The following is a 25216-nucleotide window of genomic DNA, read 5'->3' on the forward strand; positions in this document are numbered from 1 at the left end:
ATTTTTATTTATTTCTTTATTAACATTAAATTCCTTATTTAAGTAAAGTTTTCTTAATTAATAATTTTTTATTAATTAAATTATTAACTAATTTTTCTTAAATAATATATAACTAGGTAAATACATTGTTAACTTTTGTGAAACTTGCATAGCCTCAAATCAAATTACAAAATATGATATATCAACTTATTTAAAGTTGGACGACTAGCTGTGGTCAGAAACGATAGCTGTGCAGTTAACAATTTTATTTGACTTATATGGAAAACAAAATCATATTAATTTTCATGATACAGATGAGAGTTCCAACCTCCCACTTTATGTGCCAATTTAATGAGCTAATAAAGGGGAAGCAGCATTTGAGCTTTATGCAATTCATCATGCGTCAACACACATGTGAGGAGCCAGAAAAAATTTGTATAAAACGGTTATTTCATATTAGTGAATATTTTTTATTTAAATTATGTTACGTAATTATATTATTAAAAAAATTAATTATTTATTACATATTACATATAAATTTATCAAAATAAATATTTATTATTTAATTATCACATATGTTGTATAATAAATGATTGATTTTTTATAATAATATAATTACATGTTATGATTTTAAATAAAAATTATATATACTGATGTAGATTAACAATTTCATATATCCTTTGCCATGAGAAGTCCTAAACTTCCTCCGCTTAACTAACTAGTAGGATTGTGGATTTTTTTTTTTTTTCTCAAGGATTACGGATTCTTATTCTAATAGTCTATTACTAATGGACCAACATTGGAAGCTACGATAACCAATTGAAAAGATGGGGAAAAAAACAGAGAGAGATAAATGGCAAATTTGTCACTGTGTTATAGTTGTAGGTTGAATTTTGCCGTAACTTTCATTTGGTTCAGTTTTATTTCTTTTCTATATCTTTAAGATGAATTTTAAAAGTACTAATAATGAATGACATATATATACATATATATATATATATTCTTTATAATTTATTTAATTAACTACTTTGCCTTTTTTTAAGATTTATTTTGTCTTTAATTAATTATTTTTTAATTAAATCAAATATTGATTAAATTTTTTTTATTAATTCTATATTAACATTGCAATCTTTATTAAACTTTCATTGAGTAATAATATTGTTGATAAATTAAATATTAACTAATTTTTATTTGTCTATTTCTTTATTAAACTTAAATTTTTTTAAGTAAAATATTTTTAATAAAATAATAAAATAAATGATTTGAAGTTAGCTTACGTATTTGAATACGTTATCAATATTATTATAGATAAAAAGGAACCCTTAAATATCCTGAAGTTGATAACTGTCATTTTCTTTTTCTTTTTTAATAGTTTATATTAAAACCCCTATGAGTCATCCCTGTTTTACCTAACACTTTTTAATGGCTTTACTTTTTATTTAGGAACGGCAATTCAACCCGTCTTCGATGGGTTTCAACTTGACCTGACACTGTGAGATCGATTTTTTTTTTTTTGAAATTCGAGTTTTGGGTTGGATCGAGTAAGGTTATAAAATAATCGAGTTCGAGTTTTAGGTAAACCCGACTTGTCCCTATCTGATATTATATAAAAAATTATTTTTTAATTAATTATTGATTTATTTATATATTTATATAATGATATTTTTAAATATTTATATTTAAAAAATAATATTTTATTAATTTAGGGTCGGGTACGATTTATATAATATCGGGTCGGGGTTGAGGTCGGGTTCGGATATAAAAAAATAAAAAAAATCGAGTAGGATCGGTTTCGAGTTTATTAATGCATAAAGTCGGATCAGGTTCGGAGCGAGCAAAACCCGCCCTGAACCCAACTCGATGCCAACCCTATTTCTATTTCCTCTCTCTCTTTTTTTTTACTCAACCATGTTCTTTTTTTTCTCTACAACTTCACACCCAAATCACTTTCTCTCCTTCCAGAATCGAAGCTTCTTCGTTTTCATTTTTGTCGACTTCACAAATGATTAAACATACTCCTTCAAATCCAAAAGTCATCATCACCAGAGAATGAGGCAAAAATGCCAAGCTTATTGCCGCTCTTGTTTAAACTCTTATATCTTTTGTTTATCTATTTTGAATTATTTTTATTTGCTTTTCTTTTAAATCTTTTGATGATTGATGATTTTGATGTTACAGACTTGAATTTGGTTTTGTAGAGTTGAATTGTTGAATGGGGTTTGGGTTTTTATGCTTTTCAGTTTTCTTTCTTTTTTATTGAACAATATTTTTTATTTTTTGGTCCTAAATTTGTCTAAATTATTTGTTGCGAGGTTTTCATATTGTTTTATTTTAATTTAAAATAGTGTAATGTTAGTATTATTTGGGATTGGGTTACATGAATGATAATTGGAATGGGTATTTTTGGTGGATTGCTTTATATTCTTTGTTTAATTCATTTGAATTCATTTAATTTTCTTTATTCATTTATTAGTTGGTCATTTGAATGCTATGAAATGTCAGAACAAAATAAACGAATTTAAAATTAGTTTGGTGGAATTAATCTTTGGTTTCTAAATTTGTGCTTTCTCATATGAGATCAGGCTATTGTCATTTTATATTTGAACCTCTTCTGCTTTTCATTTTGGAATGTGATATAATTGGTGAAGTTGCAGCTATCACAGCTTCAGTAAAGTCATTGACTATAAAACAGGAAGTTTTTAGTGCTCTGTATCTAATTGTTGTGAGGAGCACATATATTGACTATACAATTCTTTGGAAAAGACAAGCTTTCTCCAAAACCAGCTTCAGTTACTTATGTGGTAACTATTCAATCTTTTAGTCATTTTTTAAGTAATGAACAAATTTATGTTTCTGTTATTTTTTTTCTCAAGAATAGATTTATGTGACTAACAGTTATTTAGTTTTCATTTGTTTTATTTGTTCATGGTGGATGATGGTATATTATGTTCTACCATATATTTTTATTTAGTATCTCTACTTTTAACCATTTTAAAAAACATTTTTATCATCAGTTGGTCTAATTTGTGGTTCCCTGACTTTTCTTTTAACTATATTTAATTTCATAATTCCTAGGTATTGTGTTTTTTAGGTTTTAATTATGTAACATGAATATGATTTTTTTTTTTTTTTTTGTGTTGTAGGAAACAAGTGCCCTTCCTTTTGCAACATTAACTATATGGCGTACCTTAAAAAGTATTGCTAGGATAACTGAGGGGTACGTTTATGTCTTTGGATTGTTGATTGTTTTCAATAATATTTTCATGTATTTCCTTAATTTTGACAAATTATAGTCAAATATTTTAGCCAGATCATTAATAGTTTTTAACTAACCATAAATCATATGTTCATGGAATTGTGTGATCATATTTAATGTACATAATTTTCATCATTGTAGATTAGTGGGTTTAAAGGGCTTTCCTAGATATAGCAATCTAAAACCAATTCTCCCACAAACATTGTTTTCTTGGACGATAAATTCTAATCTATCCCATTTTTCTTTTATATTTAGTATTCTTTATGTCTTTGGCTTTTAACTTATTCTATTTCATTTTGTTTATCTATTTATTTTTGTGAAGATGAATCTCTTTTTATGAATTGCAAATGAAAGTAACTATATATTGATATTGATAAAGTATGTCATCTCATTTCTTTACCTTACCTTCAAATGCATTTTAGTAGAGACTACAACAATACAATCTTTCAACTAAAATTTATAATTAAATATTCTAGGAACTGTTGCAATTTATCCCCCCCCCCCAATGATTGAATTTTCATTCAACAGGCAAAGGTTATTAGTAATAAGTGGTGAAGGAGTAGTAGGTTTTGCTACAATTCAGCTTGTGATAGCTTAAAAGTGCCATGTTACAACTACTTGTGGTAATTGAAGTATAAATTGATTAATGGCAAGAGGTGTTGACCAGACTATTGATTACACTACTAAGGTGGTAAACTAATAATTTATTGAGTTATTACTTTGTTTATGGTAGCTATTTGGAATGATATGCCTTATATTGATTACTAATTTGAGTTATGAAATTTATTTACAAGTCATTGAAGTAGTAATTGAGGCAAGTTCAATGGGATTTTGTTTTGTTTGCATGTTATATGGTGTAATTTATTTGAATTCTCTTCCTTTCTGAGTTGCATATTACTTCCATTTCGTTTAAAGGTTGTGTTTTTTAAGATTGGGTTGTATGATGATGGTTTGAATTGTTTTGTTTTACTTTTTGTAGGTGTTGTTGAACAATATTTTTTGATTAGGTTGAAAGTGAGTGAAAAGTTTGGTTTTTTGTTTTGTTTTGGTGTTTGTCTCGATTATGTTTTTACTAGGATTACATGATAGATTTGCTTATTTGATGATTATTAGTTATCTAGTGAATTTGTTATTTGATTTCTTTTTAACTATGTTATAACTCTTCTTTTATATTTCAACTTCTATTTGATTCTTCCCTTTGCTCTATTATATTTTCTTTGCCTATTTGATTCTTCCCTTTGCTCTATTATACTTTCTTTGCCTATTTGCACTTGTTTATAAAACGCTTTACAAGGATTTTATTTAGGTCAATAAAGGTTTTATCAAAGACTATTTATGAATTAATAATGACTTTGGATTGTTGACAGGATGGTCACAAGGTCACTTCGAATGTATACGACTTGAGCCAAGGACTAGCGCAATAGCTTTTAATAACCTTCGTAGAGAAGGTTATTGAGGGAATATGGTAAGTATTTAGTTTGAACAGGAAAAATAATAGCATTTGAAGACTTGCTTACATCATTACACCTTCTTTCACATTTTCTTTAGGTTTCTCCTTGATTATTTCTCTCTCTCTTTTTCTCTCTTTATATTTATGTAACTTAGCTACCTCTTTATTATTCTAAAATAAAATTTTGAAATGGGTTTGTTTTTTTTTTTCAGTTTTTGTTTAGCTTTTGGTTTTGGGTTTTGAATTTGGTGATAAAGGTTTTTAGGAAATTGTGGGGGTTTTTGTTAGGAAAGAAAGAGAGAGGGGGGAAAGAAATAGAGGATAGAAGGTTGTGGCTGTGGGGTAATTTCATATCTCTTCTTACAATTCTCTAGTGGTGGGATTTAATGTTACTGTGATTATCATTAACAAATGGATCTTTTAGGTTTGTTTCTAATTTTATTTATTGATTTTGACACTTGGGTTTAACTTAATTTTTTTTTTTATCTTTTTATCTAATTATTTGATTAGTACAGAATGCTATTTTGTTCTGTTTTCTGCTTCAATTCAGTATCAGTGAAAATTTTGCTAAAGTTTATTGATTGATTCTTGGTAATGCTTGTTTTTTTAAAATAAAAAATGAAAATTAGAGTTTTTATATATGCTATTTTTAAGCTCAATAATTTATTAAACATTACATATTATAAAAGGCTTAAATTTAAAGAGGCTGTAAAGTTTAACATTTAGCTATTAAATTTATAATCTCAACAATCTAGGTTCTTTTCCTTTAATTTTTTTTTATTATTTGATTTGGTTTGGTAATCTAGAGTAATAGCCTAATATGGACTTAAATTATGCATCTTAGAATAAAGACTGTAGCCATGGCTAGATTGTCAATTTTGTTTATGTTAGAGAAATGTGGTTGCAATTTTCAATTTTTTTCAAGGTATTCAAGTAACGGATCTAAGAATATAAATATATCTTAATTATGACTCCTTATATATTGGTATTATGATGTTTATTTTGTTTATGTGGTACATGTTGATGAGAAGAGGGAAAAACTAAGGATGGTTGTCTAGCATATAGTAGGATTAAACATGAACATTCAATTTTTGGCTTGAAAAGTACATTTTCCTGCTTAAAGAACGTAGACACCAAATTTTGTCCAAATCTATCAAATGAGATCTCGTTTTAGTTTTTTATTTATTAATATTAAAATTATTAATTAATTATAATATTAAAATTATTAATTGGTAAATAATAATAATAATAATAATATTGGTTAAAAAAAAGAGATGGGACGAGGATAGACATGGTGCCGTGCACTGCACCAGCTTGTCCAACCACCATGCGCCTCATCAGACCCTAAGCCAGTCACCGACTTTACCTTACCAGCCTACCCACTTGCCCTGCATAGCACCATACCGATGAAACTCATACACAAAGCCCTTGCACCTTATCGGCTCCAACTGCCCAAAACCACCGACCTTACTCTGCCATGGCACCCATATCTTGTCAAGCACCTACTCTACCCATTGTCCTAGGCGCCTAGCCCTATAAAACATCTAGCTTCCTTTTCTTTCAGCTCTTTTAGACATACAAACACAGAAACCCTAGCTTTCCCACACCCAAAAAATAATCTTAGCTCTCACACCCAGAAATCCTAGCGCCCATATACTTAGAAATCTAAGTTTTCCACTATCTTCCACTAAACCCTCTACCCATCAAAAAACTAAAAAAAAAAAAAAATCAAAAAACCCAAACAGAAAACAACATAGTCTTCTTCGTAAGGAAGAACCATCAGCACCAAAAAATTGCCCATAAAAAACAAAAAAAAAAAAGTCATCAATTTTGGTTTTACAAAAAAAAAAGAGAAAAAAAAAGAGACAGAAAACTTTAAACCTCAATTTATACTGATCATGGTTATTTTCGACGAAAAAGAGATTGGATATAGAAATAGCACATTGAGAAAAAAATTTTAACAGTTTTTTAGCATTTTTCAATCACTGACAACCATCGACAAATATCACCAGTAGTGATCTCAGGCGACAGTCAACGTGATGGCATGACATTGGATTCTAATGAAGCCAAAGAGGTTTTTTTGGAGTTGAACATTTATTTTTTTTTAGGAAAGGATGAAATGAACTAAAAAAAGGTTGGCTTTTATATAGAAGATTAAGACCAAAACGACATCGTTTTGGGCAAAAGGGAGAATTTACGCGTGCTTGTGACCTAACCCATCAACTCGTTTTAGTCAGCCTTTAGTCGATCCAGACAAACTATCAACGAATCAGTTTGAACCGATCTAAATCGTTAAACCACCAAGTCAATTAGATCGGTCCGTTGATCAGTCCGGTTCAGGTATAAAATTTTTTTTGAATTTTTTTATAAAGATTATTTGTGATATTTTAAATTTTACTATTAATCTTTATGCATGATAAAATGTTTAAATGTGTTAGAATAAATTTTGTTGTTTTTATAATAGTAATAATAAAAATGATAACAAATAAAAATAAAAATGAGTTCAAACTTTTGATTTTTTAAAAGATAAATAAATAAAAGAGAATAATAACAAAAAATGCTAAAAAAATCTAAAAAATGATAATAAAAATAAAGTAATAAGAAAATTTTTCTACCTAAATGTTGGAGGAAATATAATCGTGTTTTAAATATTGATAATTTCGTCTAGATATTGAAAAATTATTTAAAAAATCAATAAAAATTAATAATATTTTTTTAATAATAAATTGTTATAAAAAAAAATACACGAAATTTTTTTAATTAATTTTCAAAAATTATGAAAACCGAACTTGCTTCAAAAATTTACCTAGATGTTAGAGATTTTTAGAGATGTTCGTATTTTTTTTCAAACCTTAAATCCTCCAAACCCTAAGATCAAAATCTTAAAACCTTCAAACCCTAGAATCAAAACCCTAAACCCTTCAAATCCTAAAATTAAAATTCTAAACCTTCTAAACCCTTTAAACCCTAAAATCGAAACCTTAAACCCTTCAAACTTTAAAATTAAACTCTCCAAACCCTAAAATTTGAAACTCTAAAATCCTTAAAATGCTTGAAACCCTAATATGTCTAAACCCTAAACCTCCAACTCTTAGACCCTCGAAACCTCAAAATCTTTCGAACCCTAAAATCCAAACCTTAAAACCCTTTAAGCCCTAAAACCGTTTAAACCCTAAGATCCTTAAAACTCAAATCAAAATCATAAAATCCAAAACTTCAAAATCTCAAAACCCTAACTTTTAAAACTCAAAACCTTTCTAAAACTTTAAGGATACGTGTGAGTTCCCAAATGTTGCCTCAACGATGAGGTATTTAGGAAACTTTATTCCATTAAGTTTTTCATGCGAGTCCTTAATTCGCTTTAACAATAAAATGATATGTTTCAATAAAAAAGTATAATAATAAATGAGATCTTAAATATAAATAGTCGCACTTAAGCTCTACCTAAATGTTGAAGAGTCAATATGGTCTCATTATATTTAAGAATCTAGTTTTAAATTGCATTTCATCACCTTATATAACATCTATTGGCATACATCTGTCATTATATTGTTGTTGGCATTCATTTTGCATTTCTCTGTCTTTAATTTCTACTTGCTATTTGATAATACTATCATTTATTTTCTCATATAAAATGTTTTTCTTTAAAAAAAAAAGAAATATGTATTTTAAAATTGTGATATTATAAAATAAAACAAAAAATACTTTTTGAAGGAAATAATTATTGGTACACTGCTTAGATATTGAAAACTCACTAACAATTATTTTCTACAAAAAGTGTTATTTTTATTTTAAGAAATATTGTGTTAAATCTTAAGTGAAAAAAGTTATTTTAAATTATGTCTAGATGTTAGAGAATTTTAGGATAATTCTTTAACTTAAAGATTTTCTTAATATTTTTAAATAAAGAAATTTAACAAACTATTTTTTTAAATGAAGGGAATTAGTATTAAATTTTGAATCAAAATCATTTCATCTAACACCGAAAATAGCGCATGATTAATTGATACCAATTTATAGGCGTTGTGGGAGTGCTAATCTTTCTCTACATGTAACCAATTCTAAATTCTAAATTTATTTTCGTATATTGAAATTTATCTTTTTGATAAACTTTAAACCCGCTTTTATAATTTTATTAAAAATATAAACTTTTAGGTGGTTAATCACACCTTAAAAAAGATTGGTGACGACTTTTTTCATTTTTCTTGATTTTAAAATTCTTTAAATCTAGCGGTCTCAAAATCATTACGACAAAGAATATACCAAAATTTTGGATGGTTGTGTTTATGGTGCTGTGAGTAAATGTAGTTTAAGGTTACTAAAAGTCCTTAAGACATGGCAATATTTTATTTCTTCTTAGCTTTTGTTATGAAAAGTGCATTATTAAACTTTTTATTCTTATACAAAAAAGAATTGGTTGGTTTGTCAAATTTATTCCCTTACTAATTGAGCATTATCTAATTTGTTTCTATTTACTTTGTTGATAAAGACTTTGCTAGGGATGTTGTTGAGAATTTGAAAATGATTTTTAGAGCTATGTACAAAGAGGTTGTGACATTTGTCAACTTCATTTCTTATGTCATTAGAACTTTTGCTTTTATTCCATTTTTTTGACAATTGTATAATCAATTTCAGGTCATTAAGGCTGATATTAAAGAGTCTGAAGTAAAATATAAAGGATTTGATTTAGAGAAGAAAAATTTAATTGATCTTTATAAGAAGTGCAAAGGCAATATGAATAAGTGTGAGAGGCGTGTGTTTTTCTTTCCTTTAGGCTTTCTAGATTAATTTTGATTTTTTGCTCCATTGACAAGCTTTTCTATTCAATGTTTTGTTCAAATCCTACACATGATTCACACTATTTCAAATATATACTTAATGAGGCAATAGCTGTTGTTGAAGCTTTCTTGAAACTTTTATTTACACGTTGACTTAGAATTATTCTTAAGATGGCAACGAGTCGAGTCAGATGGGTTTTTGCTTATGCCGAACTCGACTCGAATTGATATACTAAATATCCAAATTTGACCTAACATGATATTAAAATATTATTTTTTATACCTGATCCATATATGTATAAAACCATAATCGACCAAACCTAAAATTAATAAAATATTATTTTTAAATACAAATATAAAATTAAATAAATTTAAAATAAATATAAATATAAAAAATATAATTATATAATTAAATAAATAATAAAAATATTATATATGTATATACTAGGTCAAGTCAGAGTAGGTTTGTCTAAAATTCGATCTCGACTTTTTTCAAAAAAACCCAATTCGAAATCTGATTTTCAAAAAAAAAAAATCCTATAAGGTTGGGTTGAAACTGGACAATTTGGGGTTGGACTATCAACCTTAATTTTTCTGTTCTAAAGGTACAATTAAAATTTTACCTGATTTTCAATTTAAAAATGGATGGCAAAAGCCAATTTGATAAATTTTGGGTCTTTTATGGTGAATCTTTATGTCATTAGACCTTTCTTTTATGTCATTATGTTCCTTCCTATTCCATTTGGTAAATTTTTTTGATGACATTATCCTTTTCTAAAATGGGTGAATTGTTTATCAAGGACTACGTGAATATGTTCTTGAGTTCTTTGAATCTATGGGATTTAAATGTCGTAAAAGAAAAGGCATTGCAAACTACCTCCGGAAAGTAAGCACATTGAAATAATTTTATATTTATTCTATGATATGAAACAAATACAATTATATTATTATCACATGTCAAAGTTTTCAATAGTTAAATAATCTAGAATTAAGTCTACTGATATTTGAAACCAATTTATATTTCCTATATTTTCTTCAATATTGTAGGTTACATCAAGAAAGGATCAAAGACAATATTGGTGTCATGAAGAATTACCATATCGGTTTATAGTAGTCCATGAGTTTGCAGAAGCTTTCAAGTCATTTCAATTGGATTAGACATCTAGCACTGGCTTGCCAATCCATTTGATAGCTCAAATAATCATCCTGCAACTTTGACAAAAATAAAAAATAGAGCTAGCAAAAAGGAATTGATGAAAGCCTGTTCATAAAAAGAAGTTATTTTGATGAAAAGAAATACATTCTTGCATGTTTTCAAGATGTTTCAAGTGAGTCACATTGTTCTTTTTCATCAATTCTTCTAACGGAATGACTACACCAAAATTCGTAACTTTTACCTTTTTGTTTCAGCTTGAACTTAGTGTGGTCATTGTTAATATTGTCTTTGTGTAAGCTAGAATGCATCACATTACAATTAAAAATGGAACAGTCTACCTAAGCGTTCTCTTTTTTGTACTTAACTAAATTATCTTCACTAAATTTTTTAAGTTTCCATTGACTATTAATAAGTTTTTAATTCAATAAAATATTAAAAATTATTATAACAAACCGTGCGAAACCGAACTTCATGTACTAGTAAAATATAGATTTATAGTAAACTATTTTCACTTTTTTAAATGATTTAAAATTGAATGAAATTAAATAAGTTATTTTCATGTTAACACAAGTAGAGTTTATATTTGAAGTGCAATTAATATATAAATTTTATATATTATCAACTAATCATATAATATCACTTGATTAATAAAAATATATAAATTTTAAAATAAATTTAAAATAAATATATAAAAATTTGGCTTTTAAAGTTTTCATTAAAGAAGTAACATTATTTGACTTTGATAGTTAATAAAATATATACATTATAGTAAGTGCATCAATCATCATAGCTTAGTGATTGGTATATGATCCCATGCTCAAAAAATTAAAATGGTTCAAATTCTCCTTTATTTTCCAAATCAAAAGGGGAAAAAACATGGAAAAGGTATATTCCTGCATCAAATCATTGTTATATTATGAATATAAACAGCGAGAGAGAGGTGGTCCAATTGAACATAGGATAGAAAAAACTCCAGCCGTGTGGAACACAAGTGAAAAATTCCCATTCATTACAGATCGGGCTTTAACCTCTTACAACGTCTATCGATCAAACAAATTTTGTTGGAAAATCTCCCCATCCCTTGCCACTCAGCATAATCAAAACAAAATTATTGTCTTTAATCATGTCGTATGTTGTACCTTCATTAATTAACTTTTTTTTTTCTTACTACAGTTCGGGATGTAATAACAGAGAATTATCCTCCCCTCCCCCCCCAATTCACATAAAGCAGGCCTTTCTTTATTTTGTCAATGTCAGAAATGTTGTAATTGAGGCCTTCAACTAAAGTTTTTTAAACGATATTAAAATTAAAATTTAAAATACATTGTGACTATGTGATGAAATCCAATAAAATTTTCTTTAAACTATATGTACTTAATGGTTTCCCTCAAACATTTTTATTTGTTGGTTTATTTATATATGTTTGAGAAAGGGATGGAATTTTGTCATTCGGCTTTCTATAACTGTTGTTCTTGATGATCGATGAAAGAAGAATTAAGACCGTAACGTTGTGCCAATGCAAGAGGGTGCTCGGCGCATTGCAAACTTCAATCAATGAAACTATAGATTATGATAATTTTACTTTTTATAAAAGAGAAAATCAAAGAAATTTGGGAACTAGTTAAAATTATTGGAGAGTTAAAATTAAATGGGCATATATTCTTTAATTCGATTAACAATATACAAGAAAAAAATGAAATTATTATTATTATTATTATTAGGTAGTCTAAAGATAAAAGTGTTCTCTTGAAATGTGAACATGGCATATGTTCGCTTGAAGAGTGGGTGGCTCAAGTTCCATCATAATTGGCTGGCTGTTTTTACATCTATTGATGCCACTTCTGGTCGAAACAATTGAAATCTTAATTCTCAAGGTTAAAGAAATATGCTTTGCTTACCCTTTAATTTTATTTTCACTTTATGTTCTTGCTTCACCCCGCCCACACGTAGGAAACCTATAAGAGATATGCACTTACAAAACTCGTCACAAAGAAATGAATTCATGGAACAAATGATTGGTCGTGAGAGAACGATTTCCCACAATTTTTGAAAGCATTTTGGTATGGTCATCTAATTCTAAGGAAGAAATTGCTACTTTAGTTAAAAGAAAATTAAACCTGACACCCCTGCTCTTACATTTAGAGAAAAGGATTCTCTTGGCACATGTAATTCTAGGTGATTCCTTTGCCTTGGACATAATTAACATAAATTAACTAAAGATGAATGTTTGAATTTGGGGTCAGATGTAGATTTTTATACTTCTATTATGCATTTCTTCTAATACGAATGACAACTTCAAAAGAAGAAATGTTGTTTCAATCACCTTCCTCACTATTTGCTTAATTTTATAAGAATGTTTAAAGCACTTTCATAAAAGAAAATTCCAATGGTCCACAAATCCAATGCCATTTATATCTTTTTCGACTTTGCTGGAGAGCATAATAATCTCCAATGTGATCAAGGATAGAACAGGTACAAGAATAATATATTATATTATAAAAACAAAACAAAAAATTAATAATGATATAAATACACTATTTTCCTCATTTCCAATAACATCCATCGTCTGGCAGTTAAAAGAATGGCAGCCAAGAAGCTGATTTGACAGGGAACATATACCAGAATCACATCTTGAACTAGCTTGCGCTTAGATTTGAGAGTGACTAATGTAATAAATAAACCCCAGCCGACTAAAGCCACATAGAAATTAGAATAGAATTTGTGCAGGCGATGAGGTTCTAGCATTTTATTTTGGGGTGGCTGCTGCCAATTCACAAACACATGTGACATGTGAAAGATACAAGAAACCCAAAATCTGCCAACAGCTCAATCTTAACAATTCCTTTTTCTTAATTAAGTTTGACCTTAACCAAAATATAATTAATAAAACTATTAACTTAAAACAAACAACCAAAAAAAACAAAAAAGAATGTTAAAAGTAATTTTTAATAAGTATATGAAACAATGAGGTTATGTTTATAAAATTTATTATATTCAATCAAAACGAAGGATAATTTAGATTTTTATTAATGGTTCTTAACTTATTATCTTTCCTTTAAAAGAATAAACATAATTGAGTAAAAGTGAAAGTAGGTGAAGATGGCTATGGGGGCATTTGAGATTGAAGTTGAACACGAGTAAAGGTTAGCAACATAGATGTTAATCAAGTATTGAATTATTTTAGAATAAAAAGTTAAAATAAACTTAAAGTTTAATTCAATTAATTTATCTAATCACTTTTTGAATCCAGATCTTAATACTTATAGTATTTATTTCTATTCTCAAATTGTGATTTTTTTTTAAAATTAAAAAAAAAAAAAAAAAAAAAAAAAAAAAAAAACAGAAGGCTAAAATTTAATGGGGTGGAATGGGTCAAAAGTAAGCCCATTGTTTCTGAAAGAGAAACAAAAAAGGACACAGATCCATCAGCCCATCTCAAAACTTAGTCAAGGAAACTTGCTCAACCATTAAACCTAATAAAGGCTTCTCAATAGTCAACACCACCTTCACTGAATTTTTATGTCATGACTCTCGTCACCTCATTTTGATTTTGTTTTACTAACGAACCAAGGCCTCATCTATCTTCTATCTATCCATCTATGAAAGTTAACCAGTAACCACAGATGAATTTCGTGGCAACACCCGCCTTGAAGGACATGTTAAAGAATATTTGGATTGTTTTGGTAAATTAGGCTAAAGGTTTTTGGGTCTTTCGATCTAAGCACTTTTCTTTAAAATTTGGGCCTCTTTGTTGGATTAAAGAGTTTTGGGTCCTTTCGTGATTAAAGGAACTTTTGATTGTTTTATCAATCATCTTTTTCTCGACTTTTTTTTTTTTTTTTGTTTTTATTTAAATTTTAAAATCCCATTATAAATTAAGAAGAATTAGAGAAAAATATTACAAAATGCATAAATAAGTTAATCACATGTATTTTAAGAATTTACTAAAATAGTTGTCAAGAAAGACATAAAGAACGAAGTATCTGGTTTTTTTTTTTTCTAAGAAAACATGCCTTTTTTTTTTAAATTTCTTTCTCAAATTTTACAAAAAATTTATACTTATAAAAGTGAAAAATATAAGTTAAGACTCTCGGACAGTGCACTAGTTGAAAAAAATATTGTACCTAAAAAAATCAATCTTAAATAAATACATATAAGAAATGACTGAAATTATGGGATAGTACTCTCTCCTATTCCTATAGCTCAAAAAAGCTGAAAGAAGTGGGATTAGAGAGTGTATAGTCATTTCGGTTGCATTAGCAAGTGTTGTGTTCTGTGTCTGATAACAGAAAAATGCATTCTACCATGCGCTCATAGTCATAGTCATGAGAAACTAGAAAGGAACTGTGAAATATCGACAGAGTCCTCAAGTCAATGTTTGGCAATGCATGGCCTTGGCCTCCCAAGCCAGATTTATCTGGCCGAGGCTATGAAGATAATGAAATTAAATTGTGTAGCTAAAGAATTTGCTCGACTTTGGGCCTAACCCCTGCTATCATAACTTGGCATAATACCTTAACGAGGTAAGCAGTTGTACTTAAAAACACTTCTAGAAACAGCGTAGAAACATATCTCAAGTGTATCCCTTTCTTTCCTTGATGAAAAATACATCGCATAAGATTGAAAATTTATATGCAAAGCACAGGAACTAATAATAACAAGCCGAAAACAGATGAATAAAGACTGTCTATTTACATTGATGGGGACCTCTATTGCAAAAACAAATCAGTGATGGGGCAAGGATTCTGTCCAAAACTCTGTATATGCAAAGCCTTGCTCTAGTAGACTAGTACTGCGGTTAATTATTACTAACAAAAATAAAAAGGAAAAAACTTACAATCTCGTGTAACAAGCCAAATGACTGCGCCTCTACATCATAATTTGATCTACAATTTGACTTGCTTTATTGTATCATTTCATCTCCAAGCTTTGATTGTCCATGGCGCTTGTGTACTAGCTTAAGCTGGTTCTTCAAACAGCCCAACTCCCATTCAACTTAAGCTGATGATCTGATAGACAAACAAAAAAAAATCATCAAACAATTGACTTGATAACTGACTCAAGTACACAAAGCATTCTAGACAGTCATGAACTATAGCAAATTTAAAGAGCAATTGTTGACCTGACTAGAAAATTATAATTATAATAATAGAAGTACGAGAAAATTTACGTTGAAATTCCATTACCTGCTGCTAAGGTTCATCATTGCTGTACAACGAACCAATGAAGTCCCATCTGGACCACTAGCATTGCCAACCCGAACCATCTCAGCATTTTGAATGGTATTCTTTGATATTCTATTTGAGAACCCTGAATTCTCTCTTATTTCACTGCCACCATCTGCCACTGGGTTAATAACAAATCCACCCCTACCTTGACAACGATATCTTTGGCTGACTGCTGGCTTATGCGTTTTACCACCAGAATCTTTATCAGATGTGTTATGTATAGCATTTAGAGAAAGCATGCACCCAGAAGAAGATAACCTTGAAGTAGAGAACCAACCTTCATTTTTCCTCCAAAACTTGGGATTCAGAAATTCTGCACCAGGCAGCTTGCAACATGTGTTATCTGCAGAATCCATGGTTGGAATCCTTCCACTTGAAACAGCCAAATCATAAGATATTTCATCCAGAGCCATCTCAAGACCATTTACACGAGTCTCTAGAGAATTGATCCCACTTTGGGAGCTCCCAATGAATTTCTAGAATCAAATAGAGAACAACCATTATAAATGTGTCAGAACTCAAATAAAAATGATTTTAACATTAGCAGGATATGATACAAAGCTGAATTTATGAAGTACAAACAGAATAGTAGGGAAAAAAGAGCAAAGAGTAGAGCTAATAACAAATACATCAAGGCATATTACATAACAAAGCTGATAAATTATTAAAATGATCTATGGAAATTAAATAAACTCGAATAGTACTCTAAAAGGGTAAAAGAAAAGAAGCAGGTTCTGACTTCTGAGGAAGTTGAGTGTAGACAAGGTGTTTACTGAGTTCAAATTAACTTGGTCATCAGAAACATAATTCTTCTCCTTCCCAAAAAGAAGTAAATCAATCCTTGAGAAATACTCTAAGAAATATCCTCCATGGAATGGCTAAAGTCCTAAAGAATAGAAGTAAGCACAAACAGACAGCAAAAGAATTTCAGAAAGTACTAGGCATTATTACAAATGCCATAGCCCAGGATTTCACTGGAAAACCTAAGTCAAACACAGTTGCAAACCAGTAACTTCCAGAGAATAATAAGAAATTACGAAAAGTGTTACCTGGTACGTTCAGAACTGAAAAAAACTATTTAAAGAAAAGTAGGATATTCAGCTTCGATAAACTACCTGGAGGAGGATTAATAGATTGGACTGCTGGTCTTCAATTTGAGCAAGTTGTTCACGGATCAAAGACAGATTCTCAATGTCTTTGGGATTCTCATCAACTTCTAGAGCTGCATTTTTTTCATCAACATCTATGCACTCCTCATCATGAAAAGGTACCACTCGAGACCCAGATCTCAAACCATCAAATTTCAGCACTTTTTCATCATGGAACTTGCCAAAGGGTACACGTATCCTTTCCGGCCTAAAATTTCCGTTGTCCCCAATTTCTCTTGATCCCAGGACTACAAGGTTATTCTTTTTAATATTATCATCACCAAAGGCCCCACAAAACAGAGACTTAGGTTCAGCAATTTCGATCTTCCAATCAGAGGGTTTTGAGCGGTCCAGCCTACCAAAACTGAATGTGTTCCCATTCCTACTATTACTCTTCGGGGGAGTCTCTTTCTTAGCAGTCGGCAAGGTCGAAGCATCAGATGGAGGGGACCTGCTCATGGGGACTACTTTCTTTGATTGGGGAGTCCCAAAACCAATATCATTGACACATTTTGTAACTGAAGGGAAGCATCCAAAGCTACCATTATCTGTTTCCACGAGCAAAGCACAGAATCATAAATGATAAAAGCAAACAGTTGCTGCAGTAGTTACTAAGCATAAATGTTTACAGAGCACAATACTAGTAACACTCAAAATTTTCACAATTTTAAACTGAAACTCGAAATCATATTGAGCACTCCCATTGAAGAAGTATAAATTTTTTTTCCTTACTGAAGAAAACCGATATAGTATCCAAATTTCTGGGTCTGGACATGATTAATTTCCAAATATCAGTTAAACAAAATTCAATCTTTATTATACCTATGGAAGATGACTTGGACTGAGGCAGAGCTGAGGCCTCCTCACAAACTCCAGGAACTTCCTTCCATGAATCCAAACTACGATTCATAGTTTCTCGGACGATCTTTACCTGTACCAACAAAATTTATCAAAATGAGTAGCAATATTCCTTTTCTTTTTTTTTTTTTTTTTTCTGTTTTGCTTCTCGAGAAAAAAAAATTCATTTATTAAATAATTACTGAGTCAAGAAACACACGGATGCACCTTATCAAACCTCTTATTTCCAAGAGCCGCCACACACGCCACTTTATACTCCGTTGCCAGCTCTTTCTCCGCCATAGCCACTTTCCCTAACGCCTCTGCCGCCGCCTTTCTTGTTCCCCAATCTTTGCTACTCAAAGACTCCACCGCGCAGGGCACTAACCAATCCAAAACTCCTTTACTTCTGGCACCTCCAATACTAGCGACGCTTCCGATAACTCCAAAAACCGCAGCTTTCGCCTTGAAACTTTCGTTCCTTACTAACTTCCCTAACTTCGGCAATACCTTCCTAAGCTGCTCCGTCTCGGGATCTGGAGCCGCCTTGATCGCCGCCGCCAAAGACATCGCTGCTCCGATCTGGGAGTTCACGTCTTGCTCCACCAGGAGCATTTCGATCAAAGGCTTCGACAAAACCGAAAACGGAGGTTTCGTGATGTGAGATGACATGGCAGTTGATGCCTCGACGCAGGCGGATCGAACGGCGGAGTCGGGGTCGCGGAGGCGGCGGGCAAGGGTGGAAACCATCTTAGAAAGGTGAGGAGACAGAGTGTTACCGTGCGAATGAGACATCAAAGTTAAAAGGCTTACACATTGCCTCCGAACAGGAGACTTCGATGAAGAGTCGGTGTTGTAGAGGCAGTTAAGGAACGGAGAGATGGTATCGATAGTTAGATTTCGAGCGATGGATTCAAGCTCGGCGGAAGCGAGGGCGAGAGTGTCGCGGTCGGCGAGCTTGTTTAGGCAAGTAATAACGCGTTGTTTGAGATCCTGCGGATGCGGTTGCGGACTCGGCGGTGGTCGGTTCTTGAAGGACATTGTTGTTTATGGGTAGGTTTTGCTTGTTTTTTTAGATATTGTGTGGGTTGAACTGAAAACTTGAATTAGTGAGGCAAAGAAAGGAAGACAATTGGCGGTGACATTTGGTGGTTATAGGAAATGGCGGCAGTGAAAGTTTGCAGCGCCTTTTAAATGTTGATAGGGATTAGCAGTTAATGTCAAACAAAAATAACAACAGCAACAATTCGTTATTTAAATATAATTTTCGTTGCCAATAGCCTTATAATACTCTAATTTCATATAAAAATATTATTAGAATCCATTATAGTATATGAGACAATATTTTGAGACGAAACAATAAAACTTTTTAGTTAAAATAAATAATATCTTCCTGTGTATCCCAGCAAATCCCTTTAATAATCGGTCTATAAATCAGATTTAAATTCCTGCAATTTCCCGTTCGAAAAAAGATTCCTCCATCCTAAACTCTTCTTTAACAATAAAAAGATAAAAATAACAATAACCACTGCGGTTCTTAGTTTTTACATACCCAAGGGCCGAAAGATTTTTATCCCTTTCTTTTTTCTATAATTGTATGATAAAAACTACTATTAGTTTTTTTTTTTTTCTTTGCCAAAAAATATTAGTTTTTTTTTAATTGATTGATATTCATTTTGTAAAAAAACTAAAAATGAAAGCATTAATAGAAAAACCTTAATTAATCTTCATAAAAAACATATTAGTTAGTCTTCCAAAAAAGTTGTCTTAACAAATTATAAATTTTTAACTCTATTCGTTTTTTAAGAATTTGCTCTTCAAATTTCTTATTAAATTGGTGTCACGAATTAGTAAGTGTCATTCAATTAATAAATTAACAAAAATTTTAAAATAAAATTAAAGAAATTTATGTTTTTATATCTTAAAATAAAACTAACTTCTTTTTATATACTTTAAAAGATCCATTTAATATATTTCAAAAATATAAAAATACACATTCGTTACATAATTTTCAAAAAAACAAAACTTTCATTTTTGTTATTCAGTAGCTTCTTTTCACAAAAACATTTCATCTATAAAATTTTTTATTATAATATTATAATTTGGAATCTACTACCTAAAAATATAAATTTTACATATTTTTTATAAATCTTACATAAAAATAATTATACTATAATTATTATAAGTTTTTTTTTTCACTGGCTTAATACAATTATTATAAGTATAGTCACGAAATTGAATTAGAAATTTTTTTTAAAAAAATCGTTGCTACAAATCAACAATAATTAGATCCCGTTTAATTTAGAACCCAAGTTCACGTGGGAGCAGAGAGTGATTAGTATTATCCAATTACAATTAAAATTCAATGGGAGATGCACATGTACCACTAGGTTGAGAGCATCTATATTATTTTTATTTGTAGCTTTGTTCCAATTTTCAATGTATGAAATGGAAAAAAATTGAAAAACAAAAAGGGGAGAGATTGTCAGTTATTAAAGGAGGAAGTAAATGGCGGAGTGTGAAATGTAAAGTTGAGCATGTGAGGGGAGATAGGGAAGAGTGGAGACAAGAAATGTCGAAAGTGCTCGTTCAGCAGTCAAGCACGTGTCTAGGATTGAGGATGGGGATATTCAATGAACTAAATCTGCCCTGCCTTCCCAAATTTGCGTTGCTTTTTGCGATAAAAACTTGGCTTGGACCCTTGTTCTTGCTCTAGTAGTACTTGGATCTACAAATTCTCTTCTTTTGGATTTTATGATGAAAATGTTATTACTTTCAATCATAATTTTAACAGAAAATCTATGTATTGCTAATCTTAACAAACATCTTTCATCAGTAAAACTTTTTTCTTTTTTAGATGGTTAAAGAAGGAAGGTGTGAAAAATTTTTTGTGAGGAATATTTTTAAATCTAAAAGATATTTTAATCATCTTTTTTTATTAAAAATTATTAACAAATAATTAAAAATATTTTTATTTTTTTATCGATTTAATATATCAAATCGATTTATAATCATAATATTATATTAATTTGATCTTATCATCAATTTATCCAACGAATTCTCATAAGACTTGTTATCCTTTAAATGAATACTTAATGTTTAGGTCAACTTGATTTATTAAATCATCTTAACTTTAGACAGATCATAAGCAACTTAAAATTATTTAAAATTTTTTACTTTTTATTTATAAATAAAATCATGTAAGTATTATTCGTCGATTTTATTTTTTGACTCTTTTTTTAGTATTTTTTTTTCTAACCTTCATCTTTAATAAATTTTTAATTGAAAACATCAAAAATACAAACACAAAAAAATTCATTATTTTTATTTTTAATCGATTTTGTTTTTAATTTTAAAATTTTATCCTTCGACACGAAATTGGAGACTAAGATTTTCCAAATCAACAAAATCTCATCCCATACGTCTGTCTAATCGGTGATCAATCTACCTGTTTGTTAAAAATGGTGAAAAAAATCTGATGAGATGATCATGATTCATTGATTCAATTGAGTTTAACCAGGGTGGGAGCCCACTCATTTTGGGGGTTTGAAACAATTGGGTAAGGGACCCACTAATGTTTGGGTGTCGTCAAACGTCAACACCCTATCCATCTACCGAGCAAATCTTACTGCTCAGCCAGCCATGCAAGTTCAAGTTGGTGTAAAAAGATTGGGTGGACATTAACAGTTAACAGCAGATATCTCAATTTTTTTGTCCAGCCAAAGATTGAAATGAAAAGAAAAAGGCAAGATTAGAGATGCCGTCCCCCGTGAATTAAGTGCAATTGCAATAATGATGATACATTTAAGCATGAAGAAGAAGAAGAAGAAAAAGATGCAGAAAATCTGGAGGTGAAATTATAATAGTTTTTTAAAGGATGGGCAAAATTACATAAAATAAGTTGGATCCATTCATGTGACCTTTGTTTGATTTCTTGATAAAAAACGGTTTGGCAATTTTTGGCCTTTACTGTTGTTATCAATTTTTTATATAAAAAAAAATCATAGATTATGAGATTTGAATCGTATAATTAACTAAGTAAAATTGTTATAAATGACTACTATTATTGATGAAAATGTTTCAATGAGAAAATATATATATATATATTTAGCCATTTAATATCATTAACATAACTTTCATCTTAAATACTATTATTGAAGATATATTTGAAAGTACAATAAAATTGGTTTTGATAAAATTAAAATAGTGATGAAAATTATATTAGTTATTATAACCATAAAATTAAAATTAGTGATGAGATATGTATAAAAGTAAATATAATATTGGTGGTAATGTAAATTATGATAAAAAATAATCATTAAAGATATTAAATTAAAATTTATGTGTAATATAAGTTTTAAATTATTTAAAATTTATAAAATTATTTAAATTATTCTTATGGAAAATAAAAATTTTGTTAATAAAATAAATAAAAATAATTATAACATATTAAATAATATTTTTATTATATTAAATTAACAAAATTATGTTATAATTTTTAAATAAAAAAAGTTAAATTATAAAAATATTATTATCTCTTCAATGTAATTACAAGGACAAAAAAATAAAATAAAAAACAAATGAACTTTGAGTCACTGGATTCAAAACTTTCTATCACTAAAAGCTGATTTTCATTGCAAATTAATCATCCAAACAGATAATCATTGGGTAACGTTTCAATCCAAATGAAGTCTACGCAAGTTAACTAAGATTATTATTTTAATTAATCTTGACAGCTTCATCAGATTTCTAGACCATAATTTCTTGATGCAACATATATCAATGTATTTTAGTTCTATAATGTACCAAAAATGTTAGAAACATTGGGTTTAAAATAAATAAATTTAAAAAGTTTAATTTTCCTTTTGGTTTAGGAGGAAATAAATAAAAATAAGATACTATAAAATCTTTAAGGAAAATTACTCCCCATGCATCCGTGGAAAGAAGCGGACAGCTAATTTCGGAGCCACCTTTAGTGAGAAAAAATAATAAAATTTTATTTTTAATTATTTAATTTAATGATCAAAATAATTTTAAAAAAGACATCAAGATTGAGATTTGAACTCCACATTTTCTCTTCCTCTTAATGTAAGATTCTGTCCCTATTGACAAAATAATAATAATAATAATAAAATTTTTATAAAATTTACTAAAAACCTTGAAAATCTTTTTATGGACACCATTATAGTTGATAAAAACCTTTTAAGAAAAATATTTTCAGGAATTAATAAATTTATCAATAATTTTTATATATTATAAGTAAATAATCTTTTAAAAAAATTTAAATCTGCCACTAATCAATCTAAAAAGAAATAAAAAGATTTATAATTCACATTTTCTTATCGTAAATTTGATAATTCGTAAATTTATATTATATAAAATATTGATAATTTATATATTTATATTATATTTTAAATAAAAATTATATATTATAATTTTATCATATGAAAATATAAAATATATTTTTTTATTTTATTAAAATTATATATAATTTTTGTTAAAATTTTAAATTATATCATTATTTTTTTTTTTAGTTATATTTTAAATTATTAAATTTACTTATAAGATTTTGATAACAAAAAACATTATATTTTTAAGTATATCGAAAAATATATGACCTACTCACAAAAACTCTTGAATATTTTTAATCCAATAGGATGAACACTATAGTGGTAGAGTTGGCAACAGATAAGGTCAGAGTCAATTTTTGCTAGCCTCGAATCCGACCTGATTTTATATTCATCAAATTCGAATTTGATTTTACTCGATTTTTTTTTTTTTTATACTTGAACTCAATTCGATCCGATACTATATAAATCGTATTTGATCCGATCGAACTCAAAATTAATAAAATATTATTTTTTAAAATATAAAATATTATTTTTTAAATATAAATATTTAAATATATAATTATATAAATATATATAAATAAATAATTAAAAATTTAATTTTTTATATAATATTAAGTTAGGTTTGATCATATTTACTTAAAATTAGAGTCTAACATAATCTGAAACTTGATTTTTAAAAATAAAAATCAATTTTATGAGATTAAATTAAGTCGAAACTGATCGATTTGGGTTGCCAATCCTGTATAGTAGACTCTAATCTATCTTTTCCCTTTCTTTTTTCTTTTGTCTTTTCCGAGGAAGAAAAACTAAAATTATGCTGGAATCCGTAATTATATCAACTTTTGCGTGCAATACGTACCGTTCGACCACCCAAAAAGAAAGGCAAAGAAAACAATAGAACTTCTAAATTAACTTTTGGGACAGTCTCGATTTAAGTTGTTTCGTTACCACACATAATTGAACTCTAAGTTTCCCTAATAAGTTGTCATGAAAATGAAGAATTACTGTTGAATTCACCACGCATAATTAACGTCAATTACTTAATTTCTGACAAATTATGATGCATTGGAAAAAGTGGCCTATTACCGGAAAACATAATAATGCTTTAAACTCAAAATTATATGCAGTGATCGAAAAAGGTGTCGACAAGAAAATCATTCCTCCATAGCCATTGCTTAGATTCGTAGGCTTGACTTTTTTGTGCGATGGAGGAGGGATGATTCAGGATATTAAGGAGAATGTCACTTTGTCCATTGTGTTAGCAGATAGGTTGGCAAAGTCGAGTGTCAGGATGATCACCATCAAGTTTGGGAAGGTTTCTTGCCCAATTTTATTGTTAATAGTAAAGTTCATTGATTTTTAATGAAATCTTCTTTTATAAAAAAAATAATTATAACAAATTATTTGAAAAACATTTAATAAAAATAAAAAATAATGAAAAAAACAAAAGCAAAGGCTATAGTAAGGAGTTCGATTTTTTTTTTAAGACCAGAGGGTAAAAAAAAATGGAGAATAAGGAGTATAACGAGGGTGGGCGAATGGATTTTCCACAGAGCCTGAAGGGTCTAGCAACAACTGTGGCTAGAGTGGCCAGAATCAACTCAATCGCGTCGGACCCATGTTGTCAAATAGAATCCCAATGGTGATTGGCCCCTCAACCATCTGGTATTAAGGAAATTTGGTTAATCCTTAGCATAGTGAAAAAGTTAATCTCAATGTTTTATTCATAAAAGTGAGATAGGTAACATGTTAAAAGAAAAATACTCTACATTATACTTGTAATTTTTATTGATAAAATATTGAAATTTTAATTTTAATTTTAATTTCTTATGGTTTTAATTATAAAAAATGAAAAGAAAAGAACTTGTTTTGTTCCATACATCAAATGAAGAATAGGGTTAAAAGTGTTTATAGTAATTTGTTAATTAAAATTATTTAAAATGATATTTAAAATTATTTATTCATTTAGGCTTTATTTGGTATATATTTTTACTTTTTACTTTTACTATTTGTTTTTTGATGTTTTGTCTTTT

The 25216-nt window shown here is 28.9% G+C and overlaps 1 protein-coding gene and 1 long non-coding RNA gene across 5 annotated transcripts; one reads left to right on the top strand and one right to left on the bottom strand.

The window, feature by feature from the left end:
- Nucleotides 1-1869: 1869 nt before the first annotated feature.
- Nucleotides 1870-10852, top strand: LOC149520124 (uncharacterized). Of its 2 annotated transcripts, none has more exons than XR_016331859.1 (4): nt 1870-2780; nt 3123-3196; nt 4603-4700; nt 10511-10852. It is a non-coding gene; the product is annotated as an uncharacterized LOC149520124 (long non-coding RNA). The 2 variants fall into 2 exon arrangements; XR_016331863.1 differs by lacking the exon at nt 10511-10852 and adding an exon at nt 4784-4887.
- Nucleotides 10853-15188: 4336 nt separating this feature from the next.
- On the bottom strand, nt 15189-19058 carry LOC111317822 (TORTIFOLIA1-like protein 4). Of its 3 annotated transcripts, XM_022920282.2 has the most exons (6): nt 18061-19013; nt 17818-17926; nt 16963-17543; nt 16125-16323; nt 15806-16019; nt 15189-15628 (listed from the first exon to the last, which is right to left on the bottom strand). In XM_022920282.2, the coding sequence occupies exons 1-6, from the start codon at nt 18871-18873 to the stop codon at nt 15616-15618; spliced, it is 1929 nt and encodes a 642-aa protein (XP_022776017.2). In that variant the 5' UTR covers nt 18874-19013; the 3' UTR covers nt 15189-15615. The 3 variants fall into 3 exon arrangements, with proteins under 3 accessions (XP_022776017.2, XP_022776016.2, XP_089607469.1); XM_022920281.2 differs by having other exon boundaries at nt 15806-16323; nt 18061-19058; XM_089751343.1 differs by lacking the exon at nt 15189-15628 and having other exon boundaries at nt 15802-16323.
- Nucleotides 19059-25216: the final 6158 nt, after the last annotated feature.

This window comes from Durio zibethinus, chromosome 2 (assembly GCF_047325235.1).
Source record: "Durio zibethinus cultivar Kanyao isolate XHJ-2024 chromosome 2, ASM4732523v1, whole genome shotgun sequence".
NCBI lineage: Eukaryota > Viridiplantae > Streptophyta > Magnoliopsida > Malvales > Malvaceae > Durio > Durio zibethinus.